General features: G+C 38.0%; 1 protein-coding gene across 1 annotated transcript in view; it reads left to right on the top strand.

Moving 5' to 3' along the window:
- CPS1 (carbamoyl-phosphate synthase 1) overlaps positions 1 to 22496 on the top strand; it is a 139056-nt gene extending 116560 nt beyond the window's left edge. Inside the window, exons 30-38 of the mRNA XM_065930654.1 lie at positions 649 to 756; positions 2391 to 2480; positions 4871 to 5041; positions 7787 to 7861; positions 10641 to 10739; positions 17787 to 17846; positions 18579 to 18691; positions 20532 to 20661; positions 21389 to 22496. Of these exons, the coding sequence (XP_065786726.1) occupies positions 649 to 756; positions 2391 to 2480; positions 4871 to 5041; positions 7787 to 7861; positions 10641 to 10739; positions 17787 to 17846; positions 18579 to 18691; positions 20532 to 20661; positions 21389 to 21487 (945 nt within the window). The 3' untranslated portion in view covers positions 21488 to 22496. The remainder of the gene's footprint in view (positions 1 to 648; positions 757 to 2390; positions 2481 to 4870; positions 5042 to 7786; positions 7862 to 10640; positions 10740 to 17786; positions 17847 to 18578; positions 18692 to 20531; positions 20662 to 21388) is intronic.
- The last annotated feature ends 1274 nt before the right edge of the window (positions 22497 to 23770 follow it).

Below are 23770 nucleotides of genomic sequence, written 5' to 3'. Positions count from 1 at the left end.
TTACCTAAGCTTGAATTCTCCTCTCCTGTCTTTTCTTTTCCAGTGCTTAAAACTTAACCTGGAAGGAAAGGACAAAGATGTCTCCAGTGCCCCCAAATGCTTTAGTTTCCTATCTATTCTTAAAAGTCATTACTAGTTGACTTGAAAGTTTAGTGTGAAAGTTTCAATTGCCCAGTCATGTCTGACTCTTTGAGACCCTGTGGACAGTAGCCCAACAAGTCTCCTCTGTCTACGGGGTTCTCCAGGCAAGAATACTGGAGTGGGTTGCTGTATCCTCCTACAGGGGATTTTCCCAACCCAGGGATTGAACCCATGTCTCTTGTGTCTCCTACATTAGCAGTTGGGTTCTTTACCAGTAGTGCCATGAGTTGGCTTAGTTGCCTTCTTTTCCTAACATTTATATTGATTCTAATCAATGAAATAGGGAGGTAAGCTCTCAGACACTCTCAGCTGCCCCACAAGGTGATCTGTCACTGAACAGAGAGGCTTGGTGAGGCTGCATGTGCAGTTCCTTCTGCCCCCTCTTTGGAGACTTAGCAAAGAAACTGCTCAATGCTGGAGGTATCTGTTAGAATTAAGGGGGTACGCCAGGCAGCAGCTTCATTGAAGAAGAGCTGACAACTCTTTCTCAAATCTTCTTTCGGCCAGGTCATCTCCCATGCCATTTCTGAACACGTGGAGGATGCAGGCGTCCACTCGGGGGATGCTACTCTGATGCTGCCCACACAAACCATCAGCCAAGGAGCCATTGAAAAGGTCATCATTTATAAATAAAGGTGGAAGCGGGGAAAAGATTAAAAGCAGCTTTTTAAACTAAGTAGTAGGATAGGACATACCCCAGGTAAAATTTAATTATGAAGGGGACTTCTTCCTCTGAGTTTGCTGTGTATTTTAGAGATAACAGCTTCCTTTTCTGCCCTTTAGAACTCTGATTGTATTCTAGTGCAACAGTCCTCTAATTGTACTCACAGTTACCACCTGGGGGACTTGTTAAAATATAGATTGTGGGACTCCATACCCAGTTTTGATTCTGTAGTTCTGAGTCTCAGAATTTACATTTTTATCGAGTTCCCTTGTGATGCTATTCCTGCTGGTCTGGGGACTACATTTGAACAACTACTGCTGCAGATAATTCTAATATTTGAGCCACTTACAGGTGAGAAGCACCTAAAGTAATATTTCTCAGTTAGAAGTAGATATGCAGCAGTCACGTGAGAACCTTCTGGAACCAATGTTTTCATTGTCTACCCTTACCCTCACTCAAAAAGTACTTTAAGATATGTCTCTTCCAGTGCCTCTCTTGAAACTGCTACTTTAATGACCTTTCCAAGAATGATGATTCTGCCTCAGTATTCAATATGCATTGCTAGGTTTCATCTTAGAGACTGCCATCATAAATAAGTTGGGGATATTCCTTTAGTCTTCAGGTATGTAAGGTGAGGATTAGCTTTTTAAATGAGACTTCCCAATAATCCTGCCATCAGAATCTCGGCAGCTTGTCTGGCTAGTTGCACATTGGGCTGGTTTCCAAAGGTCTTGCCTTGTTCTAGAATGTGAAGGTAGCAGGTTGCTTTGCAATAGCAGCAGCATGAAGGACCAATATCCTGGGATTTCAAATGTGCTTTAATTTTTCATATCGGAATAAATGATCTCAAAACTCTGATATTTTGAAGTGTGTCATGGGCCCTGCTTCCTTTTGCAACTGATTGAGTTGCTGAACCGCAAAGGCATGTAAATCAGTGAGTGAGGAGCTGCTGATTCCAGCAGCCGGTGCTCTCTCTTCGCATGTGATCCTTCTGGCTCTGGTTGGATATGGGAATTCCTGTAGATGACACACGCCTCCCTGCAAGGGAACGTGCTTCCTTCTGACCGTAATATCCACCCTCGCAGAGTCCAGGGCAAAAGAAAAGCACATAAAAGAAATCTCTCTGGTCTCTTTGCAGTACCATGTAATTTCAGGGCCTGTACTTCTCAGCAGGTAAGTCATTAGATTGATACAGAGTTTGGACTGCAGCTCTTGGTGCTGAAGCAACCAGACTGAAAAGATTCCATTTATTCCTCAGAATGAAACCAGAGTATATGATGGTAGGTAGATAGGGGCATTTGGCAGAAAGATAACCCTGTACCATTATTTGCTCTTTTCCCTGCTGTCCTGTTGTGAATATTTAGAACATTTAGTATAATTATTATTTTGTTAATAGAAACCTAAGAATGGCTTCTATTTTTACTCCATTATTACTTCATTATTATTATTACTCCATTATTAGTGGAGATGTAGTTCTTTGTAAAGAGAAATGCAAGAAATCTAAATTTAAGATGTTGTACCTTTTTTGCTTGTTTTTAACCTAAGGAATGTTCTTTAGTACGGTATCATTGTCCTTTTGATCTAGGTGAAGGATGCTACCCGAAAGATCGCAAAGGCTTTTGCCATCTCTGGCCCATTCAACGTCCAGTTTCTTGTCAAAGGAAATGACGTCTTGGTAAGAAATGCCAAGCTGTTTGAGGGGACCCCACCGCTGTGTTAGGACCTGTTGGTTTATGTCCCTCTGGGAGCACAGCCATAGAGCAGCTGAGACCCTGGCAGCTGAGTGTGTCTTAGTGTGGGGCGTTGCACAGCATGTAATACCTGTGTTGTTTGAAAGCACTGGTCTGGAGGCATTGATGTGTCAGTGACAGCCTTGTAAACACCCTGATCCACTATAAAGAAGATCATTGTCTGCCACCTACAGTACAGTGTAGATGGATGCAATGACCATCATAATCTGCTCGGATTACTGTGGAATAGTCATAATTACAGGCACTGGAGTTTTGCTTTATTCATTTCCTGGAAAAGAAAGCTCTTTTGGATACCATTTACCAATAAATAAACACAAAAAAATAAAAAAGAAAGAAAGAAATTTAAAAAATGTTAGGGTGATTAGGTTAGTCTTAATTTATTTAATCTATTTAATGTAACTATCAGTAACCAATATGGTTCCTCACTTACTATGCAAAGTTCTAAGGTGGCAACAAAGATGTATAGAACCCAGTTTTTGCTTTCAAAGGTTAATAATTTAGTGAGAACAGGGAAGGAGATGAATTTATAGATAACTATGACATAATTTAGAATATAATAGCTGCTGGAAGGAATGTCCAAATAAAGTGATATTGGAGGCATAGAATAGGGAGAGCCTGTGTGTGTGTGCTCAGTGAGGGTGGGGGTCTGTGCCTACACGTGTGTGTGAGCATGTAATTGAGTGTCATATGCCTGCTTTGGGTGGATAATGATATATTTCAAGGAAGATTTTGTAATTTGGGCTGGGTCTTAAGGAATGAATGACAAGTAAAGGAAGATAGAGAGGACAGTACACATACAACATCTATAGGAAAGTTCAGTGTGTTTTAGGAGATAGTGACCAGTTCAGTTTATCAAGATTATTTTTCCAGGGAAATCATGGGAGGTAAACTTGGAAAGAAAGACTGAGACCAGGAAAGTGGCACAAGATAACATAGAGGGCTATACTGAAGCAAGAGGATAGAAGGCTGTCAAGGACTAGACTTCACCCTCAGGGCCCGGAGAAATCCACTGAAGACTTTCCAGTAGGGATGTGGCACAATTTGAACTCTGCATAAAAACAAATCTGTCAAAAGCTTGTGGGGCTTCCCAGGTCGCGCTAGTGATAAAGAATTCACCTGTCAATGCAGGAGCTGCAGGAGATGCAGGTTTGATTCCTGGGGTTGGGAAGATCCCCTGGAGGAGGAAATGGCAGCCCACTACACTATTCTTGCTGGGGTAATGCCACAGACAGAGAAGTCTGGTGGGCTACAGTCCACGGTGTCACAAAGAATCAGACAGGATCGAACAACTAAGTACACAAGCATGCATGTCAAGAGAGTGTGGGGATGGAATGGCAGAAAGGGGTGGGAAAGAGTCAGAGTTCAAGGATACTGACTGAAAGGAAAGAAAGAAAGTGAAGTCGCTCAGTCATGTCCGATTCTTTGCAACCCCATGGACTGTAGCCCACCAGGCTCCTCTGTCCATGGGATTTTTCAGGCAAGAATACTGGAGTGGTTTGCCACTTCCTTCTCCAGGGGATCTTCCTAACCCAGGGATCGAACCCAGGTCTCTGGCATTGCAGACAGATGCTTTACCATCTGAGCCACCAGGAAACCAAAAAGGAAACCAGTTAGCAAAAGTCTACCAGTGGCACACAGACATAGAGAACAGATTTATGGACGTGGAGCTGGGGGTGAGGAAGGAGAGGATGAGATGTATGAAGAGAGTAACATGCAAACTTATATTACCATATGTAAAATAGATAGCCAATGGGAATTTGTTGTATAACACAGGGAACTCAAACTGGGGCTTTATAACAACCTAGAGAGGTGAGATGGGGAGGGAGGTGAGTGGGAGGTTCAAGAGAGAGGGCACATATGTAAAGCTATGGCTGATTCATGTTGATGTTTGGAAGAAACCCAACACAATTCTGTGAAGCAATTATCCTTAAATTAAAAAATTATTCAAATAAAAAATTAGTCTAAACAGATAGCCAGTCTAGGTTGGATGCATGAGACAAGCGCTCGGGGCTGGTGCACTGGGATGACCCAGAGGGATGGGATGGGGAGGGTGGTGGGAGGGGGGTTCAAGATGGGGAACACATGTAAATTCATGGCTGATTCATGTCAATGTATGGCAAAAACCACTACAATATTGTAAAATAATTAGCCTCCAACTAATAAAAATAAATGAAAAAAAAAAATAAGTCTAACAGGGGGAGACAAGGAAAAGGCTGGCAAAGCAAGAGCTGGGCCCAAGTTGCAGGGAGCGGATGAATATTGTCATTGTCTCTCACCATCCTTTCTCTTCTTTTGAATTTTGTTATCTCTCCAGGTGATTGAGTGTAATCTGAGAGCTTCTCGATCCTTCCCCTTTGTTTCCAAGACACTTGGAATAGACTTCATTGATGTGGCCACCAAGGTGATGATCGGTGAGAACATTGATGAGAAACCCCTTCCAACACTGGAGCATCCCATAATTCCTGCCGATTATGTTGCAATAAAGGTATATTTTCAAAAATCTTAGCCATTTTTTAAGTTCCAAAGGAATTAAAGGAATAATTTTTCATCAAAAAATAATCTTAGGACTTCCCTGGTGGTCCAGTGATTAAGAATCTGCCCTCCAATGCAGGGGATGTGGGTTTGATCCCTGGTCCCAGAACCAGGGACCCACATGCCATGGGGCAAAAAAGACCCAGCATAGCCAAAAATAATAATTTTAAAAATAATCTTGATATTTTATGAACCTTCTAACTAAAGCACTAGACTAGGGATTTATAATGTTTGCTTTGAATAATGCAATGCAGTTTCTCTATAGGCAACTTTATGTGTACTCTTGTGCATTTCAAAAATAGAAAAAAAATTTAGAATTACATAACTTCAAAAACAACTAGCTGAGTGACATAAACTACATTTATGAAGGTGATGCTTAATGTTGCCAGGTTAGTTGGTAAATAGAAATTCTGGATATAACTTTTAGGATAAGGCTTGAATTATGCCAAGGCTTTCAGGAATACATGAGTCTTGTAAAAAAGTGTTACCTTGTGGTGTTACTTAAATTTTTACTGCTTTGACTGCCTTTGCTTAGCTCCTATTTCTTTAGTGGTATAATTTTGTTGTAGTGGTACTGTGAGGGTAATGAAATTGATGGCACCTTTATGAAGAATGACCAGGAAAATGTAAGGTTTGTTCACTAAATACAGGCCTGCCTTGGAGATATTGTCAGTTTGGTTCCAGACCACCACATTAATTCCACACTAATTTTTTGGCCTCTCAGTGCATATAAAAGTTATATTCACAGTATATTGTAGTTTGTTAAGTGTGCAATAGCATTATGTCTAGAGAAACAATGCACATACCTTAATTAAAAACTTCTTTATTGCTCAAAAATACTAATTATCATCTGGGGCTTCAGTGAGTCATAATCTTTTCTCCAATAGTAAAAACAATAAAATAGTAATAAAAAGTTTGAAATACTGTGAGAACTAAATGCGACACACAGACACAGTGATTAAATGCTGTTGGAAAAAATGGTGCCAAGAGACTTGGTTGATGTAGGGTTGCCATAATATACAAACCTTCAATTTTTAAAAATTCAGTATCTGCGAAGTACAATAAAACAAAACATCATAAGACAAGAAATGCCTGTATATATTTGTATATTTCAAATAACTTTACAATAAATCCATTGTGCTCCTCTAGGTGCCTCAGTATGCCCATGAACAGAGTGTTTATAATTATGACCTTTAACTTCCTCACTGGACTGTATGAGGATTAGTGACATATTATGTAAATATATCTGAATTTTTTAGATAAAGTGCACAGTGAAATTAATTTATATTGTAGAATGTATTTATGTGACATTTACATATTCTGGATGCCTTCAGAGTTTTCTGTTCTTATATATACTAGTGACTTCAACCATAATTGTGTTACAATTGAGACTCCGACTTTTGACTTTTACAGTGGAAGTTTTAAGTTGAAGCTATAAATCAAAAAAATATTTACTAATCTTATTTAAGTTAATCATTTAGGATTCCCTGGATTTTACAGTACACTGAAGTAGAATGTCACTTCTTATTTTAGAGTAGCATTTTATTCCTGGATGCTATGACACAACATAAATTGTTAAATTTTCAGTGGGACTATATATACATAGGGTTTTATTGTTTGAAACCAGTAAGTAGAAGGACCCCCAAAGTATTTTTCCACTGGAGATTCTGTATACAAATTTCAAGCTCATGTTTCTTTATTCTTAGACACAGGAATACACACACAAGTATATACATACATGTGTGTGAAACAATTTCCAACTAATAACAATACTGATGGATAGATGTGAATTTTTCAAAATGCACTGTCTTCTGGTTTACTTCTTTTCTAGTTATCCTTGTACATGAATCTTGATTTTTTTTGTCAAATTACTTCTTCATAGTCAATCTTAATTTTGTCCTAGTGAGGTGGGTAGATATCAATGGTTGAGGTAGAGAGAGGCTGGAAGGCAGGAATATAATGTAATAATGACTAAGATGACCCAATGAAATAACTCCAAGCTAGAATTCCAATAATGACTTAGAGGCATGCCCGGATCAAAGAAGGAATAGTTTAGGCTGGATAAATAGATATATGAAAGAAACAAAAATTTGAGTCTTAGTGAATTGCATTGATAAAATAAATGGAAAGAAAGCACTCCTATCTATGTTCTAATTCATATGAAAGTTCCGGGCAAAAGTATCCCAAGCAGAAAATTTTTCAAAGCTTTTTAAGAGGTGTCAACAACAGCTTAATGTCTCAGAAGTCAGCTTGCAGACAGACATTTCTGGCAAGGTGGCTTGTTGTAAGTCCAAATGATCAGAACAAGAAGAAGGTTTCAAAAGACTACCAAGGAAAAAGTGTGTTTGAACTCTGTGTCTGGGGAGACCAATGCCCAGTAGACTTTGTTTGAAATCACTCCAGTAAGAATATGTGTAGGCCAGATTAGAAACTTTGGCTTAGACTGGTCACTGGGGCCCTATTTACAGAAATAATTTGCGATTATTTAACCCAATTTTGGGCCAAAAGCTTAAGAAATTCTTGGAACACAGGTTTAAAGCTGTTTTTCAAGTCAGATGCTTGGACCAAAGACTTTTTTTTACGTGTCTACTATAACCTAAATGAATCCTGTGAGAGATGATTCACTAAATATATTTATCCTCCTTTATTCTTGTTATACCCTTCTTTCACATATTTTTCCTACCCGTTATTTTGATAGGCTCCAATGTTTTCCTGGCCCCGGTTGAGAGACGCTGACCCCATTCTGCGATGTGAGATGGCTTCTACTGGAGAGGTAACTAGTTAATGATCCGTGAACACTTTCATTAAATCTACTTTGAAGTCTATGGTTTTATGATCAGAATATAGTAAAGTAAATTAGTAAGTAGTAAGTGGGACACTTCTTTTGTGATCAGAATAACTCTGAAATGGCCTGGGAATTTTGAGCTAAGAAAAAATCCTTGAATTTTGTAGCCCAGAGTCTAAATTCTCACTTATATTTCAACAGTTGACTATACTGCATGTGTGTTTCATTCATTTTTACATTACAAATTGAGAGCATCTTTCAAATATTTCTTTAGATGTCTAGGTAAATACCTTCCGGGTCTTTTTATCTTAAGGTTCTCAGGTCTCTCTGTAAAGCACCTCTCATCCCCTCTAATTTGCCTTGCTATTGTGAAATTAGATCATTGAGCTTTTAATAGCAATATGTAGAATGAACGTACAACAGTAGAAAGATAATGGGGCCATAATACGGTGGGATCTGCAGGTATACGCAAAGTCCCAGAACCACTGTTTTTCAAAGCAACTGTAGCTGCCTGGGGATTATCTAAAAACTATAATGAGACTGACCACTGGATGTCCCTCTTCACTTGTGTTGGAGCCTTTGTCAGCTGGAGGTTTCTTTAAGAATGTGAAATGTGTTTCTTGTAGAAAGCTGTCAGATTCCAGAGAGTTCCCTACATGTCAGTGTCAGGACCTTGTTTGAATCACCTAGCCCTTGACAGACTTACTATACACAACCTTCAGATTCTCATCAGTGCACACCAGAGTGGCAACATCAGACCGGGAGGCATCATTGTTTCTTCTTGGTGTTGAGGAAAACCTGAGAGGGGAAAAGACTTAATTGCAACAAATATGTGATGTTTTATATGGTTGCCTGGTTACAAGAAAATTCTGTGATGAGAAGCCAAGTGAGACAGGAAGGGAGGCAGTGAGGAATAAATGGCTATCTTGTTTGTATTTGGACTGATGATTGCCTTCTCTTAGCATCTTTGCTGCTTCTATTAATTTAATAGACGGGAAAACCTAACTCGAAGACAAGGGACGTAATGCTGAATTTCTCTGGCCTTTAAGGAGATCCTCTGATGTTCATCTTGATCCCATGGTCAGTCAGTAGCAGGACTGTTTTCAGCTAGCCTAGGATTCAGATCAGGGTGAGATCTGCTTTCCTTCATGCTGTTTTCTCTGGTATGGCAAATCTGTTTTCAGCACCTGTGTCCATTCTGCCTCCAGACATACATTATTGGAGTTGTTGAAATACGAACATATGAGAGAATTAGAAATTCAGCCCTCTCCTTTCTCGTATCTGTTTTAGAAGTACAGAGAGATAATTCCTCTTCCGTTATTAGAGTCATATTTCCAAATGTCACTTAGTGTGATAGTACAAGTTCTGTTTTATTACTGAAATCAGAATAATAATTCTAGCGCAGTGAAATCTCAGTTATGCTCCAGAGACATTTTCGATGTTAGAATGGCTTGTTGTGGGATTAAATAAAACTTTAGCTTTCCTAATGATGAGGTGGGGATGATAAGTCTTAATCTTTGTGCTCAGTTGTGTCTGTCTCTGTGACCCATGGACTGTAGCCCACCGGGCTTTCTGTCCATGGGATTTTATAGGTAAGAATACTGGCGTGGTTTTCCATTCCCTTCTCCATGGAATCTTCCCAACTCAGGGGTTGAATTCACATTTCTTGCATCTCCTGAATTGGCAGGCAGGTTCTTTACCATTAGTATCTCCTTAACTACTTTCTGTGCTTTTTGTAGAAAACTGCTGAAACCTTGTGTTTGTATATGCACTTATGATGAAATTGCCTAGGTTCTTTCAGTAGGGTTTGGGTCCCATTAACTTAGGTTGACATTCCTTAAATTGGTCAGCCAGTATTTGAACACAGAAAATGTTCACTGTGGTGTAAAAAGCATCAGGTCCTGGTGGTCCACTGAAAATCATACTTATGAGAACTTTCCTTTGACAGTAAAGGAGTCATTTGCTTAAAGAATGAATTTAGCCATCAGTGTTATTTACTCTAATGGTGATTCTGTACCTGTGTCAAATAATAATGTACATGCAAGGCTTACTTCCATCATGCTCAGATTAACCCCTTTTTCTATAGTTAGGGTAGCTAATCAACTTGTAGTTATGTTGTAGTGCTATTACCTTACAGGAAGGCTCTGTATATCCCAACACTATATATTAATTTGGATTTTTTTCTTTTTTTTAACTTTGGGCTGTAGTATTGAGAATTGATAGCAAGGTATATTGCCTCATTTTATGAAGGTAATAATAATGAACAAGTTTCTTTGAGATTTTCACAGATTTACTGAATTTCTCAGAAGGCTTTCCTATGTGTATGAAATAACTCCTAACCAATTGATTAGCAGTTATGCATTTGTGCTACTGACCCATGAATTCATGCATTATTGCATAGTATACATGACATATACTATTATTTAAACATTAAGTCATATTAACATTTGGCAACTCACCATATTATGGGCCAGAAGCTGTAATTTGTATCCAAATATCTCACAGTAGAATCCAGTTATGTTGCTCCAAGGAGTGTTATTGAATGGAGAAAGAATTGCTTATTCATTCATTATGTTTAATTAAAAACATAAGATACATCTGCCCTAGCCAGACTTTTAATCCCTAGATTCAGATTGCATGGTCTTTGGGCAACTCAGTAAAATCTAGCATAGGAATCTATGACTTCATTTGTGGGGTTTTTTTTGGTAGGATTGGGTAGCTGTCATTTGCTTCCTTTTACTTTATTTTTTTCATTTCTTCTAAACAGGTGGCTTGCTTTGGTGAAGGTATTCATACAGCTTTCCTAAAAGCAATGCTTTCCACAGGATTTAAGATACCCCAGAAAGGCATCCTGATTGGAATTCAGGTAGGTGGTGTGGGGCTGTGTGCATGACAGCGGACACGTGCTGGGAGCTGGTAGGGGAAGTGCCCTTAATAGTACTAGAGAAAGTGGGAAATATTTTAAAATTGAGGAGTCGGGTGGGGGGGGGGGGTGGGAGGGGTGATCGGGATGGGGAATACGTATAACTCTATGACTGATTCGTGTTAATGTATGACAAAACCCACTGAAATGTTGTGAAGTAATTGGCCTCCAACTAATAAAATAAAATTAAAAAAATAAAAAAATAAAAAAAATAAAAAAAATAAAATTCCACTAAAAAGCCAGGATATTTGAGAAATAATGGACACTTTTTTCTCTGTATGTTCCTTGAATTTTTGCCTTTTTCTGTTGTAGCAGCCAATACAAATAAGTAAATTAAAAAAGAAAGAAAGAAAGGAAGAAAGCTCTAGTGAAGGATATTTATTCTGAATGGGATTTAGGGTACCTTTAAAAGCACTCTGTCCTTTCCCTTGGTTACATACTTTCTACCTGGCTTGCTTTTAGTACTATCTCCTCAGCCTTTTCATATAAACTTTTCATAAAGTTGGTCTCATGGCTTCTTTCTGTGACTGTGTCTAGCATTTTCTCTTAACTTTCCCCTTTGCCATCTCATTCATGGCTATCCTCTCTCCCATTTAAAACTATCATCTTTAAATCTTTATCCTCAACCATCCTCTGTTTCCAGCAGTTTGCTGAATACCTCCATCTGGATGTCTCAAAACCAACATATCCCAAACTGAAGTGAATATTACCCCCTCCAAATCTCTGTTCCTGCCTTCATTACATTCATTCATTCACATTTCATTTTCTACTAAATATCAAAGATTCAGAGTTGAAGAAGACATGGGCATTATTTGAGAAATGTTCTTAACATAATTTAAAATTCTCCATGACTGAAAGTTCTTAAAGGGCAGTAGCCTAATGGGCTTAAGAAAGTCAGCCCGTCCCACAGTGTACTGTGGAGGTTCTTGAAATATTATTACTTAGTAAACCTTCTAAGTCAAATCAGGGTGTAGTAATTGTAAGTGAATATCTTCATACGATGAAAAGGACATCATTGGTTTATTATTCCAAGTCAAATGTAAATCTTAGGGCAAAATGGGAGCCAGGAAACTCTTATTACTCTTTGGAATAATTATTGCAAGAATATACAAACTATTTGTTTATAAATTTTCTAAAAAATACTAGATGTTTCTCAACTGATCATTCACTTTTATTGGAGGTTAGCAATCCCTGGGCCTATAAAAACAATAGATGGTCTTATCTATCACCCCTGCCATACGTTCAATCAGGTCAAACCCTGCACGGTTCTGTACACATCAATAAAATTATATTTAGAATAATACCAGGTATTTTCAAGTAGTGGGTTATTACTATAGATGCTGTTGCATTAGGGTGCCTTAGTGTCAGCAAATTAGATTCTGGAGACTAGATGGGTGGCTTTGGAGAAGTTTCTGCAAAGAGTAACTTGGGATTCTGCTTCATGAAGGTGCCAGAAGGGCGATGGAGAACCGTTAGAACAGAGGCTAACAAGATGACTTGCAGTTGTGAAGCTTAATGACAGTTTAGAGACACCTCGCACCACATGAGAGACTCATCATGTTATAATGGGTATTAAGTATTATTAAGTCACAAGTATGAGAGTATTTGTCCAGCTTCCAGTTATGGCTTAAAGTTTAATGTGAGACTTGGGGGCATTCAGAGGAGGCCATGCCCTTAGTCCCCATCCTCACAACTAATCATAATAGTGCTAACATTTTAAAATACCACTTTAAGAAGGCAGTGATGTATAAAATTGTGCCTTGTTTGGCTCCAGTGCTGCAGGGAAATGTAAAGCAAAAATTAATTTGATCCCTATGAAGTAGTAGTATGATTTTGGCAACAGTGAACAGAATTTTTGCTTTGTAGGGGAAGAAGAAAGTTCATAGGGAAAAAAGAAGGCTTCTAAAAGCAATGTTCTACCTTTCAGTTTATTCTTTTTTAAAGAAATCAATGTTCTAGCAGCTACATGAATTTTTGCAAACAACTTTCTTCCTGTGCATGTGTGCATAACATCAGGAATTTAAATATATATGTATTTTAATTACAGAGCTTAAAAGTATATTCAAGGAAATATTTAATAAACTGACATTTAATAAAATACTTGCAGCTGTGGTAAAATTAATCAAGATTCTAAATCTCTAGAGATAAGTAAGAACCATTTTCTAACCTACTTTACATGGCAAGCAAAGAAAAGCTGCCGTCACCAATAGTCAATGTATAATCTCTTCATTACTGTATGGAAGATTTTAATTTGTAGTTTTTTTTTAAAATGTATAGTCATAAATTTGACTGAACAGTATGATAGAATGTGCTAATCAGAGTTAATAGGTAAAACTCACTGGGCATTTTAGTTAGAATGGGATAAACCTAAACTTTATAGCATCTGTGAATAAAGTAATTAAAATCTATATTTCAGGATACATTGTACTTAAAAAATCAGCTTACTTAACATGATTTCACTTAGCCAGAAGAATTCATATAAACTCATTCAAAACACCTTCTTTTCTCTTCATCACCCCATCCTTAAGCAGCTGCTGCTATGAGTAAAGGATTTAATTGCAGACACCTTAACTCTAAACTTTCACAACAGGTTGCAAGAGAAAACTAGGGGGAAAGGCAAAATGACTCTGATACAGGAAATATTTTTTCTTATTGTTGGTTGTTTAGCACATATTTTAAGTAGCAGTTTATCACTAGCAAGTATCAACCACTTTTCAATATTTAATAAATAGATTGTGTGTGTGTATGTGCATGTGAGTGTATATACACGCTTGTTGGTCATATTTATTTTCCTAATTTTTCTTTCTCTTCTCTTTCTTATCCTACTCTTTTATGCACATAGACTGTTTCTGTCCATTCACTATTAATCCTATGGTCAAATTTCCTGGGGAATTTGAAATATTTTGATAACATCAATCTTGCATACCTAGGATTTAGGGGGAAAAATCAAGATTTAAGTTTTATCAAAGGATTCTTGTCAACTTAACTATTACAGGCACTGTGTGTCTCCCGAGAGCCTTTTTAAGCACAGATCCTGATATAAGAAAGGCATGATGTAGGTTTATGTGGCAAAAAAAATCATCTTTGATTTTCCTGCAATATTTCCAGCTTCTTTTTATCCCATCAGGATTTATTTTTAGTTTCCATGAGTGGGCAATCCGCCTTGTCTTGAAGTTTTCTGGAACACTCTTCAACAATACATGATTTACTCTAGAGCAGATCAAGAGCCCTTGCTATTTTCCCCCTCTGATTGGGCTATTCAGTGATGCTCGTAGAGAGCCCCCATCCTGACATCTGTGCTTCAGCATGGCTCAGAAACACAAAGCAAGCATTTTATTTGAAAAAGACAACTCCAAGTGACATGGATAACCTTTTATCTTCTATACAGAATCATTATGAACAACCATAGAGTTGTCAATCCCGACATCCCTGTAGAGTCCACAGACATCGCACCATCTTAACTTGACTTTCGGTCTGTAGCCAGAATTTGGATTAATGTGAAATGATAATTGGAGGATATATTTTTTTTTTCACTTTTAATGGACTTTCTTTCTTACAAATGTTTTCCAGGAAATAAATCAGCTTGTACTTTTCACCTTTAGTAACAAATGGTTTCTTACCCAGGTATTTTCATTCAGCTATTAAATCTGGGGCTACTCAGATGCAAGCTGACAGCTGTAATTTCTTTTTGTAGAGAGGCTATTTTATGTGTCACAAGTGTTCAATACATGTTTGATAGAAGTTTATAATGTGACTATGAAAGCCAACACCCCAGACCAGAAGGCAGAGTAGTTCCCTGGCTGGAAACTGCCAATACTGTCATGTCGAATATTTATCTTTTCTACTTGGGGGACAGCACTGAAACAGCTCCATAATGAGGTTCTGACTGGTGTCTGCAGGTCTTAGAGGACTTGCTGACTTATTTTACTTTAAAATGGCAAAGAAAAAAAATTATAGTCTAGTACTCCTCCCTCAACCTTACTATAGTGTCTTTGGCCAAGGTTAGTGCATCTTCACCTTGAATTACAGAATGAATGAAGGGTAGTCCTCTTATCCCCTCTTCCTTCCTATTCCTAAACGTAAACGTGCATCGGAATCACTGGAGGGTTTGTTAAACTGCAGATCCCTGGGACCCACTCGCAGAGTTCCTGATTCTATAGATCTAGGGGTCAGGCCCAATTTTTCATCATTTAAGCAAATTCCCAGGTGATGCTGATTCTCTGGAGGCCACATCTTGAGAACTATTATACCTGTGAAATGGTATTTTAGAAAATCTATGCAATGTTATGTTATCACATGGCCATATATTATTCGTGACTTTTTGCTAGGGGGAAATGTAAGAGATTGAGAATAGTCCATGACTAATGTATCAACAGGTCAACAAGTGTTTGTTGGTTACCTTTATGGCGAGCTTCCAGTGTGTTTTGAGGCTTCCTTGTTCTGTTGTGTGTTTAGCAGAGGTTCACAAGGTAATGTTCCATTTTAGGTGTGCTTGATGAAATTCAGAGGTTTACTTAGAATATTTCACATGTATTTGCTATATTTCAAGAAGTCTAAAACCACAAAGAAAACCTAAAATGCCATTTAATTCAGTCCCTTGCTTTCTAAGCAGAATCAAATGAGTAAAAGATTGTCCTAATCTTCTGCCTAATCTATTCTTAAAGAGACTGCCACAAAGCTCATTAAATTGCCTTAATGTCTTGAGTTACTCTCTGATTTTATACTTATTTAATTTTATATCTAGCCACAAACTTCTTGCATCTAAACCCATTTCTTCCTGTTGGATCCTAAGTGGGAATGAAAAGCTACTGCCTTGGGCATGGTTACAATTTGTGTTCTAGAAGGTTGTCATGAATAACCCCTGAGCCTGCTTTAGCTGAGATTCATCCTGTTGCATTTATCTTTTCTATTTGCCAATAGTTTTGTCTCATAAAACTGCAGTTCTGGGATTGAGAGGGCCAGATTCTGAAAGAATTTTATATTTGAACATAGTCTTGGGGTCTCTACCTAGGATTTAGAACTTTTCTCAAAAAGCCTCTACAAGTAAGTATTAGGAAGTTTTGTGAGCTGAACATCATAAAAATTGTGCAAGGATCTGGATGTTTTATCACAATTCTTAGTTTCTCTGAAACTGAAATAAGATCATATCCATGACTTTTCTCAACCATTACTAATATAATTTCTAATAGATTATAAAATATTTTCTGAAGTAACCAAATTATATCATTTGTTTACAAACTTTTGTAAACAGTTCAAAAAAGGTGAAAAATTTCTCATTTGAGGCAGAATGGATATGTTTTTAACTTTGTACAATTTTGTATATTCTGTTTAGCCAGATTACTCAGATATTCATGTTAATGGGGTCAAGGTCAGAAGTTGACGACTGGGTAGGCTACTGAGCTGGTTTTCTTCCATCCTGATCACTGTATTGCAAATATGTGCTTTTGGCCACAGGAAGGAAGTGTGTTCAGAATTAAGGAACCTTGATGGCGACAGACAGTCCAGGAAAGGCAGGACGCAGAAATTGAATGGGTCCAGCTGGGGTTTTCAGAAGAGCACACAATTCTAAGAAAATATCAGAACAGCGAGATTGAATGTTAAGGAGCCTGGTGGGAAGGAAAACATACGTGAGGATGATACTGGTTTGTGTTCTAAGTGTCACAGCCAGTGGAGGAACCCAGGCTTCAGAGCTAGAGTGCAGGGACAGGAATATAGCCTCTGTGAGGCTGATAAAACAGTTATTTTAATAATAACAAGATTTAATGATAACTATTAATGAGCCAGAAATTGTGCTAAATTGGCAGCTTCCCAGGTGGCTCAGTGGTAAATAATCCATCTGCCAATGCAGGAAATGTGGGTTCCATCGATCCGTGAGTTGGGAAGATCCCCCTGGAGGAGGAAATGGCAATTTGCTCCAGTATTCTTGCCTGAAGCATCCCATGGACAGAGAGGCCTAGAGGGCTACATTCCATGGGTTTGCAAAGAATTGGACACAACTGAGCGATCGAGCAGGATCACTGTACTGACACTTACGGAGGACTTCACCCATTGAATACTCACAGGGACCCTATGACATTTTGTTGTTGTTCAGTTGCTCAGTTGTGTCTGACTCTTTGTAATCCCATGAACTGCAGTATGCTGGGCTTCCCTGTCCTTCACTATCTCCAAGAGTTTACTCAGGCTCATGTCCATTGAGTTGATGATGCCATCCAACCATCTCATCCTCTGTACCATTATTCTTATTTAACAGTTGAGGAAAGTGTATCACAGAGAGGTTAAGTAAGTTGGTCAAGGTCACACAATTTATTGTGGACCATCAAGAAGCAGATTCACTAATATTGGAGTCACTGTTTTATAAATGAGGAAATGGAGACTCAAAGACGTTGACTTTTCATACACATGCGCGGTGAAGACAGACTGAAATCCAGCTTAGTGACTCCGGAGTCCATTCTTTCACTCTTTGCTTTAGAGTAAATGCCCAACTGAGTTCCAAATGATTGACTTGTAGAGAACTTTGCATGAATTGCTAGGTCAAGGCCTAGAAATTGAAGTGCAGTCTAAACTTAGAATTCAGCAATTAGAACAGGTTGAAAGGCAGAACATCCAAAAAGGCTGATGTGGCATTGAACACCTAATAGAGATGACTTTAAATTCTTTCTAACCAGGAAAACAATCCATCCAGAAGTAAATCCAGAGGTAAATCTGACTCTATACTCAGACACTCAATAGATTAAACGATGAGTGAAGGAATTTTAGGTGTAAAAAGTAAGACAGTAGAAAGCAAGACAATGTGGATGGAATTTCATCTATATGAGAAAATAAGTAAGAGTTTATAATCACTCTAGGAGGATGAAACTTGTCATCTTTGAATATAAAGCACCAGGCAACACATGACATTTCCTTTTATGACATGACATAATGCTGTATTGTATGACTAAATTAATAACATGTATCTAGAAAGTGAATTTTGTTAAATTCTTTTAATTTCAGCAATCATTCCGTCCACAATTCCTTGGTGTGGCTGAACAGTTACACAATGAAGGCTTCAAGGTATGTGATATTATTTTTCTTAATTGTTTTCTGTCAGCAATCTATCCACAAAAAAGAATATTGAAGAATATTAGGGAATAAAATCATGCAAGATATGACCTCTCCATATGAAAACTATGACTAACTTGATAGTTTCAAAGCTTCAATGAAATAAACTAATTAGAAAGACTAGTTTTAAGTTTTAGCACAATTACCACAAACTTACTAAATTTGTGGGCTAAAAACCTAGAGAGTTTTCCTAACACAGAACTGGGATAAAGTTTCAATGCATTTCCATATATTTTCCCTTTTTCCTTTTCCTGTTTCCATATGAAGTCATAGTTTCCAACAGTTACAGGCGAAGCTTCTTTGCCATGAGTGTCTGCACACAAAGCCTGGTTCTGTAAAACAGAATGAGTCCCAAGGCTCAGGGTGGGCCTGTGGTCATGGGGCTTTATTGGTCTGATAACTGAATTTTCAGTCACCAATAACTTTCTTTTTCTCTCCTACAAAAGCACTTACAGTTGAGGTTATTAATTTTTTTTGTATTGCAAATATTTTAAAAATATTTAAAATGCCTATAACTCTAGATTCTGTCTTAATCTCTATTTCTGACATCGTTTTGCATCTCATATTCACCATTTTTTCCTGCTCTATGTTTTAAATGACTCATGTGTCCTAATGGGTCCCTTTGATCCATGAAAGCTTTTCCTTGATACAGTAACTGACTTTTTAAAAAAATTTTAAATGCAGCTCTTTGCCACGGAAGCCACATCAGACTGGCTCAATGCCAACAATGTACCTGCTACCCCAGTGGCATGGCCATCTCAAGAAGGACAGAATCCCAGCCTCTCACCCATCAGAAAGTAAGAACTGGGCAGGTTATTCTGAGATAACAAAATAGATGGAGAATTAGCTTTGGGAGCTAGTATGATATAAATATGATGTTTGCCAGGTGGCTCAGTGGCAAATAATCCACCTGCCAGTGCAAGAGGCCGTAGAGACATGGGTTCTATCCCTGGGTCAGGAAGATCCCTTGGAAGGGAACGGCAACCCAATCCAGTATTCTTACCTGGAAAATCCCATGGACAGAGGAGCCTGGCGGGCTACAGTCCGTGGGGTCACAGAGTCAGATGCGACTGAGCAACTGAGTATGCACACATGCATGACATAAATATGTCACCTTACCCTATTGGAAGTCTTCTAAAAGTCTTTTTAGTTAAGCAATTTAAAATGAGGAAATGTGTGCATGATAGTAAAGCTCCTTTCTCATGAACTTTGCTGTTATTGTAAAACACATAATGCCATATATGTACATGGTGATATGTAGCATCTTTCAAAATATTTCCAAGTAAATGTCCATTCCTTTGATGGACAGCAACCAAGATCTCAGTGACGAGAGTCATGGGCCCAAAGAAAATAATACAGCGCTTTGTGTTTTATGTCAACTTGCATTGTGAATATATGTGTATATCAAGTGTAAGATTAGCCAGTTGCATTTCACTGAGGTTGTGCATCAATGAAACAGTCAATTTATTGAGAACTTGCTACTTGAAGGGCACCATGGGGAGAGATATGATAATGTCACCTATTAGATTACCTGATTTGCCATTCTTTGATTAGGTTGGTTGTTATGCCTTAGGCTATTTTTTCCGCTAGGTTTTGTAAGACATTTATTTCAGCACACTACCTGAGCCTTCAGGAACACTGATACATTAGCACATACAGAACTATGTGGTGTAGGTACATAGGAGATAATTCTCAGTTGCTCCAGGATGTTACAGCCTACTGAACGGCTAAGTCATAACTAACAAACAGTATATGATATACTATCTGTTAGGGCTCTTAAGAAAGTAACCTACAAATCATTATCAAATTAATAAAAGAAGGCAAATTATTCCAATGATGCTAGAAGCCTTTCTTTATTGTCGTGGTTTAGTCGATCAGTTGCATCCGACTCTTTGTGACCCCATGGACTGTAGCCCACCAGGCTCCTCTGTACATGGAATTTTCCAGGCAAAACTACTGGAGTGGGTTGCTATTTCCTTCTCCAGGGGATCTTCCCGACCCAGGGATCAAACCTGCATGTCTTGTGTCTCCTGCATTGGCAGGTGGTTCTTTACTACTGAGCCACTAGAGAAGTTCAGAGGCCCTTCTTAGTGCTTTGTAAAACAAGAATTAGCACTGCTTCCTGCTTTTGACATTTAAATATCCCCTAATGTTTATCACAGCCCAGCAACAGAATGTGAAGTGGTTTAATTCAAAATCAGGCAACCTGTATTTCATAACATCAGTTGAGACACTAGGAAGCAGGCAGTGAAGTAAAGTTGATCTGAAGTGGGTGTGAGAGGTGGGGAGTGGAATGGCCTTCAATGCTCGAAGAACCACCTCCTTGTAAAATAAATAACTGTCTCTCAGATTACCAATTCTTGCTATTAGTAGCATTTTAAAGATAAAACGTATATTTCCATTTGATTAGTTAGACATTCAACAGCATTCTCTCAAGAACACAATAAAAATATTATAGCCCCTGAATGTGTATAGTTTGAACATCTACTTAGGAATAAAGGAGGGCAGGTGTCAGTCAACTCAGTATGCCATTGACGTGAATGGTTTTGAGAGTAATTTATGTTAGTAGTTTGAAAACTAATTATAAAATATACATTGTCACCTGCAAGCTTGTATTTATTTTGTTTATTTCTCCAGATTGATTAGAGATGGCAGCATTGACCTGGTGATTAACCTCCCCAATAACAACACTAAATTTGTCCACGATAATTATGTGATTCGGAGGACAGCTGTTGACAGTGGAATTGCTCTCCTCACTAATTTCCAGGTATGTTCTTTTCCTCAAACATAGTCCACACGAGGGTTTTTATTTCTGTGCCTCTCTTAAGAGTACGCATCTCTCTTCTCTCTTTCTTGTAACTTTCAGAAAGCAGAAGAATTTCTGAATAGAATCTAAATTAGTGGTCTATTATGGTAGGTCATGGCCTGACACAGCTGATGATCAAGGAGTTGAGATAACCAGAAGCCATGGATAACCATGGTTCTCTCATTACACATACAAATATCCTCTAAATAAAAAGTATGGTGTGGCATGTAATAAAGATATGCAATTTTATTCCATTGTGTCTAAATGAAAGGCACCGCATAAAAGCAACAGGTTAATGGTAACTGAAAATACAGATATAGTGCAAGAACTTGTCCAGTCCACAGGAAATGATTACCAAAGGCATCTTCTCTTCTGAACATGACCCATCAAATTTATCACATGGAGAACTGTTTGTCAAGACCCTATAAATTTCTGGCCATTTCCCGCCCCCACCCCCCACCCCCCCCCCCCCGAGTCAGTTTTAATTTCTGTGAATGGTGGGAAATAAGCTTATTCATGTTGAGGTCTGAGATATAGGAGAAAGTCCCCATTAAATAAAAATATTTGTGTCTTTCATCCCTTGCCCCTTTGAAAATCAGGAACAGACTGTGACTTTTTGCTCCTGCTTCATTGAGCATTCACTTTCATTTCATGTGTGTTGCTAAGATTTCTACCCTCATATTTTCAGGTGACCAAACTTTTTGCTGAAGCTGTGAAGAAAGCTCGCAATGTGGACTCCAAGAGTCTCTTCCACTACAGGCAGTACAGTGCTGGGAAAGAACTATAGAGAAATAGAGACACCCTGTCTCCATTCTTAAATCAACCTAAGCCACTTTTTATCTAAAGGAACTGATTTGCAGCTTTCTTTCCTAGAGACAAATATTGATATCAAACTTTATTTCAGTGTACTTAGGTATGCCTTAGTAGTCCTTTCTTTCACAATTAAATTGTTGTCAGTCACCTTTTAAAAATTTTACTTAGAGAGTCCTCCCTAAGTAACTGTTCTTCATGAGAGCCTTCACTTATTAATACCTTATTTTTGGTGGGCCAAGTTTATCTATGTGCTTCTTTGCAGGTAACATTGTATAGTGATGATTAATGATGATCAAGGTAGAAAAAGTTGCTGCCCTGTCTTCTGAACTCTTTCTATATATCCTTTACAGACACTATTGTCATTTTTAAGCAGCATCTGCCATACTCAGGACACTTTCATATAACAAGGCAGAATGCTCTAAAAATGGTTCAAATGAAATATAGATTTAATTTATGAACTCCTCCATCATGATGCTTGTGTATTGTTTCTTTTCAATAATCATTCTCTCTGGCTTACACAGGAATATAATCATCCCCTTCCACAGAGCTGAAATTGAGAGTGCAACAGAGGTCTTTAAAGTATGGATTTCTTAAAACGATACTGGTTTGCAATTTTGTGTTTTGTAGTATGTCAGCAGATGGTGGATACCACTGAGGTTTTGTTCTTGTTTCTCTTTGGATTTTTAACCTGAGCCAAGTGAAATCTTCAGATTTATGCCATCTCTGTAATCCCCCTCCTTTCTGCCCACTTTGGAATAACTTGGAAGTTATGTTCATTCCAACAGATGAAGATTCTGTTCATCTACTGAGTCCCCTGATGCAATGTTAAGTTTTACACATTTTAAGCACAAAGTCCTTATTCCTTCTCCATACAAGAAAAGTCCTCTCTACAGGGCAGCCTTTGTCACTTTTAAACTTTTTGTGTTACTACAAGTGCTCTAATTGTGAACTTTTAAATAAAATAGCATTGAGAGATAAAACAATGGTATTCTTGTGTTTATTTATTCATTTATCTTTACATTGATCCACAAAATCTGTTCATTTCTCTGATGCAACAGGGCTTGGTGCCAGGATTACATCTTTTTTATTCTTTTTTCCACACAAAGTCTTATAGGGTATAAGCAAATTAATATTAAAAATAATGAAGCTTAAGCTGTTAATTTCTGTTTTCTTTCTCCTCCTATCCCTTGCTTATAAATCTCATTAAAAATTCATTCTCTTGTTAAGTGGTTATATTCTATCTTTGATCTGCATCCTTTCTTCTTTTAGTATTTATGTGGCTGCATTGGGTCTTAGTTGCAACATGCAGAATCTTCGTCGTGTCATGCGGTTGACAGTGCACAGATTCTCTAGTTGTGGCACATGGGCTCCAAGTTGTGGGAGCTTCAGTAGTTGTGGTGCATTGGCTTAGATGCTTCATAGCATATGGGATCTTAGTTTCCCTTCCAGGGATCAAATCCACGTCCCCTGCATTGGCAGGCAGATTCTTAACCACTGGACCAGCACGACGTGCCCAGATTCTTTCAAATATATAGTTAAAATCACATGCTGACCAAAGATTTCCACACAAATATAATAACTTAAGCTTAAAAAATGTCTTGTGTAACACAGAGAAAAGTATTTGAAGGCAGAGGCTGATCCATATTGTCTAATAGACAGTATCAAGGGCCATGGTGACTGCATAGCTAGCCTAGAAATACCACCTAAGACGTGGCTTTGTAAAGTGTCTAAGATAATGAGGACAGCATGACTTTTATCCCTTCCCTTGATGTAGATCTGCACAAAGTTTTTCAGAATTGATTTTATCTTATTTCCCTCTTTTTTATGGCCTCAGTTGAGACCTTCATTACTTCTTCCTCACAAGATCATGCCAATGCACTCCCTGATCATCCATTCACTTGCCTGAAAATATTTAATGAGTTTCTGAAAGTTTTAGAGTATAATATACTATGATCCCTCCTATACTGACTAGTCTAATACTTTTCTGATACTGTATTACTTTGCACCATTGCATCATGAGCACCAGCATAATAAGTAACTTTTGGTGACATTACGGAGTACCTGCTATTCCTCAGGTAGTTCTAAGTCCTTTATATGAGTTAACCCATTTAATCCTCAAAATATCCCTATGAGTAGGTGCTGTCATCTCCACATTACAAATAAAGGAACTCAAGTACCAAAAGTCAAGTAACATGCCCAGAGTCACAAGAAAATGCAGTTTCATTTTTTTTAATATCTTGTATTTTGATGAAGACAG

This window comes from Muntiacus reevesi, chromosome 3 (assembly GCF_963930625.1).
Source record: "Muntiacus reevesi chromosome 3, mMunRee1.1, whole genome shotgun sequence".
Classification (NCBI taxonomy): Eukaryota; Metazoa; Chordata; class Mammalia; order Artiodactyla; family Cervidae; genus Muntiacus; species Muntiacus reevesi.
The sequence above is the reverse complement of the archived record's forward strand: the minus strand, read 5'-3'. Positions and strand labels throughout refer to the sequence as shown.